This window comes from Lytechinus pictus, chromosome 17 (assembly GCF_037042905.1).
Source record: "Lytechinus pictus isolate F3 Inbred chromosome 17, Lp3.0, whole genome shotgun sequence".
In the NCBI taxonomy this organism is placed as follows: domain Eukaryota; kingdom Metazoa; phylum Echinodermata; class Echinoidea; order Temnopleuroida; family Toxopneustidae; genus Lytechinus; species Lytechinus pictus.
The window spans coordinates 7,979,606-7,988,902 of NC_087261.1; the positions used below are offsets into that span (position 1 = coordinate 7,979,606).

At 35.8% G+C, this 9,297-nt stretch overlaps 1 protein-coding gene across 1 annotated transcript; it reads left to right on the plus strand.

The window, feature by feature from the left end:
- The first annotated feature begins 423 nt into the window (after positions 1-423).
- LOC129280568 (ganglioside-induced differentiation-associated protein 1-like) lies at positions 424-6,582 on the plus strand. The gene is made up of 6 exons (XM_054916570.2): positions 424-681; positions 1,005-1,200; positions 1,637-1,832; positions 2,511-2,681; positions 3,364-3,567; positions 5,362-6,582. The coding sequence occupies exons 2-6, from the start codon at positions 1,147-1,149 to the stop codon at positions 5,724-5,726; spliced, it is 990 nt and encodes a 329-aa protein (XP_054772545.2). The 5' UTR covers positions 424-681; positions 1,005-1,146; the 3' UTR covers positions 5,727-6,582.
- The last annotated feature ends 2,715 nt before the right edge of the window (positions 6,583-9,297 follow it).

Here is a 9,297-nt window from a genome sequence, read left to right on the forward strand (position 1 = left end):
TCTGGTGTTTGCCTAAAGCCGAAGTAGTGCTGTTCCAACACATCTGTGGTAATTTCCTATATATATACCGAGCTGGTGTTAAATTAACACCGTTAGTTTTGCAGTGTACATTCATAAACATGACAAAAGTGTTCAATGATTAATCATCATATAACTTAAAAGCTGTCTTTGTCGAAAATCGGTTAACCTGAACAATAGTTTTTTCCTACGTTTCGGAGCTGACGAAAAATTGCAAATATATGTCGTGCGTCCAGAGTCATGGACGAAACGGCTATTTCGATTCACCAATTTCGGACAAAGACTTCTTGGCTGTGCTTTGTCACGAAGAGCATTTGACAATACATTTTCTCTGTTGCTGAATCCGCCGTACGTTGCGGAGCAAATACTCCCTATAATCAGGGACTACATACATGTGGTTTTGATCTCGTCATCTTATCAATAGGGCATTTTAGCAATCACTTCGCAGAAGCTTTCTATAACGCTGATAATCTTTTATCAAAAACCCTTCATAACAAAGCAGCCTTTGTCGAAAATCGGTGAATCAAAACAGCAGTGTCGTCCTGGACTCTGGACAAACGACATATTTGCATTTTTTGTCCGCTCCGAATCTGCAGACGATGTGTTGTCCCGGTCCTCCAACATTCGACAGCGGCCTCTAATCTCTCCATTGCGATTTGACGGGTATTTTCAATATATTCTCAACGTTCTAGAGAGCGTCTGCAAAATGGATGCTAGGACACGCTGAGAAATGCTAAGATCATTGTTCAACACACATAATGTACTTTGGCCTCGGTACATTTAGTCCAAACATTTCACGACAAATCTTTTATTCAAAGCAAGGTATCACAAACCAAGTTCGTATTTTATCTCGTCTAGGAATCTATTGTGTTTGTCTTGAAAATTAAACAATCAAAACAAAGACATGTAAATATACGACACTTGGACCATTGGTTGTATTGCGTTTTCCAAAGCATACAGACATCTTTGCACTCGCTCTTATCTAGGGTACTCCCATCTTTGCTAAAACCCTTAGACAGTGGGTCAGTATTTCAGTTTGTTCGCGAACTTGGTATTCTGTACGTTTCTTAGAGGTTTCGCAAGTTCAGATTTCACCGGATTATTATTGTCAAACTCTGAAGATAAAAGATGTCATCTGTTCCTGTATTATATCATGCCGAAAGTTCATTCTATTCGCAAAGGGTGAGTTAAGTGGTTTCATACTAAAACTAACATTAGTATTAAAACACAAGCTATATGTTACAATTAGTTTGGTAGTGTTAATAATAGATTGTGTAAAATTGGATGATAGCTTCAATGTTTTAATATGGCTTTTGGTGGTATATCGTAATTTTTAACATTCAAATTAAATTCAAAGTTTGGCCTCTACATTCGGCCGACCCTCGTTTAGAATTCTAAATCCATGTAATTAAGATGGTGTTTTTGCTAAATTACTTTATTCTGCAGGCCATATTTTTAGAATGCTTTCGGACTTTATAATTCCGCGGTTAATTAAGCAAGTGCTGAAAACTGTGCACAGGATTTGAATACTATTTTCCACATATTCCCTCTTAAACCAAGAAGTAATGATCTATGTAAATTATATGCAATCTAATTTTCGTTTATTTTATTTCCATAGGCTCGCCTTTCTTTCGCAGAAAAGGGCATCAGATACAAGAGTCATCTGATCAACTTGGTGTCTGGAGAGGTCCACGAAGAGTGGTTTCTAAGAAAGATCAACCCTAAAGGCCAAGTCCCTGCTATGGAACATCTTGGTCAATTTTATACAGATTCCCGAGACATCATAGAATATGTTGATACCCTGCCATCTGACCGTATGTATAGGCCTATATACGTCTGGGATTCGAGTGCATGTGGGTGTATGTGCGTGTGTGTGTGTGTGTGTGTGTTTATTGCCAACGATAATGCTTCTGTCTTAATATCGCAGAGGGCATAGAGTTTGAGTTAGGGTTGTAACAATTTTTCGGTTGAGAATAGTACAAAAGATAAGGATAAGGGTTTATTTAGTTTTGGACGTTAGATTTTTACTTTTGGCTTACCCTAGCGTGCAGATTTATCGTCGGAGCAAATGTCACGGACCCCGCAGTAAAACCACACAGTGAAGTGAGATTTACAGATGAGTAAGAAAGTTATGCGTATCAATATTTCACAATAAATGATACAATTCTTTTTTTTTGCCCAGGGTACTCACCCTAGCTCTTAGGAAGTGGTCACAGAGAGCCTTTTAAAACAGAATAATACCCATCTCCATTCTATTACGGAGAGTCCCTGACATAAAGGCAGAAGCTCCCAATTTTTTTACGACTAGGCCGGGGTCACCGTGTTCGGTCTCACAAAATTAAGGCTCCATTTGAAAGTGTGAAAACCTACATGTTATTCCGATAGCTTAAATAAACCTTCACTAGTGCATAATAATAAAAAAAAAAAATGAATCTATACACTTTGGGGACTTTACGTATTTTTTAAATCTTCTTTTCTTCTAAATACTCTAGGACCGAAACTCTGCCCCGATGGTACCACAGAGTATGCAAGAAAGGTCAAGTACTACCGCGATAAAATAGAATCAATCAATATTCCCGTAGTCTCTTTTGGATCTTTATATCATCGCCATCTTACTGTGAATGCCAAGGCACCAAGCTTCTTCAGCAAGGAGCAAGTTAAAGGTAAACCTAAGAATTTGCACTATTTCTAATGCAAGTGATTAAACGTATTGATATTGATGATGATGCTGCTTTTGCTGATGGCAATAATAATAATTACTATGCTACCACTACTAGCAGTAGTTGCAGGCAATATTAGTAGTAGTAGTAATAGTAGTAGTAGTAATAGTAGTGTTGGTGGTAATGGCATGAATGGTATGAATAGTTATAGCAGCAGTAGTACTAGTAATAGCAACAATTGTAAAGTTTTCGCATAATTAGGTATAACCATATATAATGATAACAATAAGAATAACGATAATAATTATAATGATGATGATGATGATGATGAAAATAATAATTATTATGATAATAATAACGATAATGATATTAATGATAAAGTTCAAATATACATGTAGAATACCTAGGACAACGTTTATCTTAAACATTCCACCAGCGTCATCATTAGCGTTTGTGTTTTAAGGTTTACTTGTGGTTTGTACTCGTCTGGGAAAGATTACAAACATTGCATCATAAACATTTCTGAACACTCTGCAGGGTATTTCTGGCGCGATATAAGTCCAATACATTATCATCATAGCATTATTTTTTGATGAGCGTTCTACATTTGAAAACGTATTGTTTACGGTGTTTAATCGTGTTAATAGTAAAATCCTAGGACAGTTAATCCCATACCCTATTTCAGAGAAGCTTGCTGCTTCGGAAAAACATATGGCTTCGGTACAGGAGAGTTGTCCAGATCTGAAAGTTTTTCTCAACCGGCGGAAAGAAATGAGCAAAATGATGGATGTTATCCAGGACGAGGAAAAGGTTATAGCCGTCTTAAACGACGCCGACAGAACTCTCGGCGAGATCGAAGAAGAACTGCAGAAACAGAAAGGGCATTTCGGTGAGTATTTTTTTTTAATCTCCCCCTCCCTCTCTCTCTTTCTCGCTCTCCCCGTTTTGGCCTGTATTTTAGCGTGCCAGGCATGCACTTGACTCAAGGAAAGGTATGTATGAAGAATTCGAAATATATTCACAAAAATAATTTAATAAAATACATTTCTAAAACCAAAACAATCACAAAATATATCGAATCTTAAACTTTAATATAGGCTATTTTGTTCCACTGGGGCATTTAATTTCTTCATAAAAAATAGAAATGCCCGGTAGCATGGTATTATTGTTTCATTTCTTGACAGATATTGTGATATGAATGTTGTAATTATTAAAGAGGGTTTAACTCTGTAATGATAAAGTTTAAGGACGTATAGGATGGCGCTCTTAAGAGTGGCTCTGCCATGGTAATTTTAAGCCTGTTTTAAGGATTGCTACTTTAAAAGGACAAGTCCATGCCAGAAGAATGTTTATTTGAACAAAAAGAGAAAAATTCAACAAGCATAACATTGAAAGTTTCATGAAATTTGGGTGCAAAATAAGAAAGTTATGATATTTTGAAGTTACGCTTAATTTCACACAATAGTTACATGCACATCCTGGCTGGTATGCAAATGAGATAACTGATGACATCACCCACTCCCAATATCTATTGTATTTTATTAGATGAAATATGGAAAATTCTCATTTTCTCCTCACTGTCCTCTGAAACAGAGTAATTCTCCTCCCTGAACATGTAGAATTACCTTTGTTTTAACATTTTATGGTTCAGTATAGATGGTCTCTATTGCCACATCAGTAAAAAATAAATATTGTATAATTCAAACAATAAGAAACAATAGAAAAAATGAGTGAGGGACATATTCGAGGTTCTTATTAGCAAATCACTGAGTTGTGCATATAACTGTTTAAATTAAACGAAACTTTAAAATGTTATACCTTTCTTATTATACATCCAATTTTGATGAAATTTTCAGTGCTGTGATTTTTTTTTCTCTATATTCTTTGGTGGACTTGACCTTAAAAATGTTTATTTCTCATTTGAATTTTATTGTCATGCGCAGTAGAAGACATGTCATAAAGCATACTATATATTATAGTTTGAAAAAAAAGGATTACATTTCAATACTAGAAAAGGTTAGATATCCGACCAACCCCCCCCCCCCCCCACATTGGAAATTCTTTTGAATAATATTAAAAAAAATTATAGAATATATATATAAGAAGAAATTATAATTATAAATATACAATAATATAAGATAATTAATAAATTATATGCTTTACTGTATAGATGATGCTGATAAAAAGTTTCTTCTTCATTTTCTCTTACCTCTTCTTCTTCTTCTTCTCCTCATCCTCCTAATTCTTCCCCTTCTCCTTTTTTCTACTCCTTCTGCTCCTTCTTCCTTTTCTTTTTATTTTTCATCCTCTTCCTCTTATTCTTCTTCTTCTTCCTTTCTTCTTCTTCTCCTTCTTCTTCTTCACCTCTTCTTCGTTTCTGTTCTCTTCTTCTTCCTCTTCTTCTTCTTCTTCTTCTTCTCCTCCCCCTCCTTCTTCTTCTTATTCTTCTTCTTCTCCCCCTCCTCCTCCTTCTTCTTCTTTACAAGTTCTTCTTGTTCTTCTTGTTCTTCTTGTTGTTGTTCTTCTTCTTCTTCTCTTCCTCCTCCTTCTTCTTCTCCCCCTCCTCCTCCTTCTTCCTGTTCTGCTTGTTCTTCTTTACTTGTTCTTCTTGTTCTTCTGGTTTTTGTTGTTTTTGGTCTTCTTCTTTCTCTTCACTTCTTCTTTACCTTCGACTTTATACTAGGTGATGCTGAGTACTGGTTGTGTGGAGAGACCTTCACCATTGCTGATATTTTCCTTTCTTGTGTATTGCATCGTCTGACCTTTGTAGGACAGGCTCACCGGTTATTCATTTCAAAGCGCCCTCTTGTGACGGACTACTATAACCGTGTACTCGTTCGTAAATCCTTCCGCAAAGAATGCATGTACGCAAACAGCGCGTTTTGGGCCATGTTTGTCCCGATGGTGCGTGCAACCATGAAAAAGGCACGTCCATTTATTTCCGCTCTTTCCGCAGTTTCCATTGGTGTATATGTGTATTACAGAAGGAATGAAATCGTAGATTTAGGAAATCTATTGTATGAAAGGCTACGACTTTATTTTTGGTAGTTGACAAAAAAATACACATATCCCCCTTAAACAAACAATTTTATTCATTTCCTCAAACAGTAACTGATGCAAGCGCAACATTTGTGATGTTCCAACCAGAAAACTGGACATTCTAAGCTTTTTTGTAACCAAAAACAGAATGAGTATCTTACTAAACAATAAGTGATGCGAGCGCGAAGCGCCAGCCAAACAAATTGTGATTTTCTAACCTTAAATGTATCTTGTTTTACTTCAAAATGTGTATTTTATTTTCGAAAAAAGGCACATTTCTTTGAGAAAAAAAAGGGCACCAACCTACAATGTGCTGCAACTGCGACTCGCTTTGTGCAGTAGGATCGCAGACCAAAACTCATATATTATTTTTTACATGTAAAATCTTTCTGCATTTTTTTGCGATTTTGCTCAGTTCAGCCATTCAGGTTTATCCTAGACGATGACGTCATGTCAAATTCACTGCGTTGCTGCGGTGTAGACACATTACACGCAAAAGAACATGCGTTGTGAGATGCAGCGCGCTGCAGAGCTGTCGCATTGTTAGCTGCTGACCTGCAATACAATTGCACTGATATGCGATTTGCAACTTTGTTGCAATCGGATCCTGGTTCAATCGCATCGCAATGTGTGCGCTGAGCTTAAATGATGGCTTCTATGATAGATACAGAGGAATGGGTCTATTTCTTTGATTGAATTCCATATAACATTGTTACTGAAATTTAAAAAGACGATAAAATACACGATTAAGTTATGTAGCGTTTATGGCTCCAGAGCGCATTTTTTAAATGAATTTGCTTGTTCGTTTCACTTTCTGAAGAATAAAGGGAAACTAGTTAAAGTAAAATTTTCTTCGGCTTTTCTTTAATGATTTTGTTCATTATTTTCTTTCCTTGGCGGAGAACATATTTCATTTTTCGTAGATATATATATAAATGTATGTATGTATGTGTGTATGTATATACATGTATATATATATATTAATTATATAAATATATGTATATTTATTTATATAATTATATATATATATATCCACTTGGTATGGGATTGGTTGAGGTTTCCAAAAGTGCTCAATGCCGGGGCAGAGCAATATATAATTTCATACCTTGGTCAGCTCGGTCCACTACCGTCGGTTTCACGCTTTCGGCGATCTTCAGGCAGATATATATATATATATTCATGTCAATATATATATATGTATGTCAATATATATACATACATATATTTACATATATAGTTGGAGTAAAATTTTATTATTCATGGTTTAAAATAAATTTCCAGAAACCTGTATTGTAATGTTTTCTGTTGCTCATAAGCTGTCTATTACATAAAGGACCTTTGCCAGGGTTTTCAATTAAAGGTTCAATCCTTTGCCTTCTCCAGGCGCGGATCCAGGAGGGGCCGAGCCGGCCCCGGCCCCCCCCCCTATTTTTTGACAACCTGCAGAAAAAAGTGTACTCTTTGACTTGATAGAAACTATGAAAAACAGAAAGAAAAGAAAGAGGTATCATATACCCATGATGTGTAATTTACAGCCTCGTAACGGCTGGCCCGACCCCGAAAGGAAACAAGAAAAAGGTGAGGGGAAGAATTGGAAAATAGACTTTATATAAAAATTTTCGCTGGCGCTTCGCGCTTGCATTGCCTGTGTAATGAATCCCATTCAAGAGGATTAAATGGCACATATATATCCAGTTCTGAAATCAATTTGCACACAATATTTTAGCTCGCACATCAAGCTTTCATTATTTTGTTTGATTTACACAAATTGTTTATATATATCAAAATTTTCAGCTCGCGCTGCGCGCTCGCATTGTTTGATTTGTGAGTTACCTATTCTCTTTGGAAATTCTTACCAAAATTTGTCAAAATGCTCCTTTATCATGTCAGTATATCAAAAAATTAAGCTCGTGCTTCGCGCTCGCATTTAACTGTTTGGGACACACAGCTTGTTCTTTATTTAAATAAAAACGCGCTTAGACTGTCCAGTTTTCAGGTCGGAATATCAAAACTGTTGAGCTCGCGCTTCGCACTCTCATTATTTAATTGGTGATACTTATATCCTCTTCATTAATTACTAAAAAACAGTCCTCATCGAGTCCCTTTTCACGTTACTATAATAAAATTTCGACTCGCGCTTGCATTGTTTAGTTGGATACTTATCTTATTTCATGATTATAAAATCTCCTCAGAATCTTCAGGTCTAAGAACATAAAATATCAAAGAATTTGAGCTCGTACTTTGCGCTCGCATTATATATTAAGACCACATGAGATACCTTATCTTGTTTATAACAATAAAAAACTAACATATACCTTAAAACTTCAGTCTTTACTTAGGACTTCCCCCTGAAAAACCAACAAAAACATCAGATTATAGCAGCCAATCGAGAAAAATGTTGATGAAAATATTTTTCGGCCCCCCCTATTGGCGAAAGCTGGATCCGCCCCTGTTCTCCCATTGTTTTTCTTCCTTTTGAAAATCTTAGGGGGTTCAATCCGATCAATCGAAACCCTAACTCCCAACCTACCACACCCCCATCCAATCGCTACGGATTTGACATAAATATCGTTGTCAGGTTCAATGTGTCCTTCTAGATTGGCCGTATTCCCGAAATGACTTGTGTATTGAGCTAAATGGGCACAAGAAATGTATTCTCCCGTATTACATGATTCTTTATTTGAAAATAATTCATTTAATACAATATATCCATCATTTCCTTATACACAAACCTTTGGAATGATTTATCAAAGACTACAATTCCTAAATGTACAATAGTTCAAATAATCACGGTCAAATACACAAAAATATACTGTGAGGTGAAAAAACCCCAATCAAATACAAATTCATACAGACTACTCTTGACTGTAATGGACACATTCTCTTAAGTAATGCTTAATAATAAAGTGATTTACGTAAGCATGGTAAGGATCATATATACTTATTCATATTCGAGTCACCTACGCAATGAAAAGTAAATCGTCGAATGAAACTATTTTTTCTATTTCCTTCCATTATTATACGACTTGTTTGATATTCATAGTTTCCCTTTCATAATATTGTTTCAAGACAGATAGATAACAATAATTTTTATAATGCTCTTCCCAGTAGAAGATATTCAGTAATGCTACATCACATGGTATAAGTCAATTTAATCACATTTCATTGCGCGCACTGATAACATAAAACAGTGATTTTTCATTATAAAAAGTGGATTATGAAGAAAACCATATATAACAACGATTTATTCATACAGTAAGTGAATCTCAACATACAAGGTATATTAATCACATCATGTATGGAAAACAATATGGATTCTTCTTAACCAGACCCCCGTTGCATAAAAGTTACTATAATCATGATTATAGCAACTTTGCTATCCATTGGTAACATCCCTGAAGTCCTTTATTCTGATTGGTTACTTAGCGTTGTTACCATGACAGTTATACCGTTAGATGGCAGGTTTACTGTAACAGCAACGGGGCCCAGGGCGTATAGTGATACAGTCACATCAAAGTGACCGATCCCCGGCATATCGAACCGATAACCTAATAACTTTGAACGGTCTGAAGTAAATTCC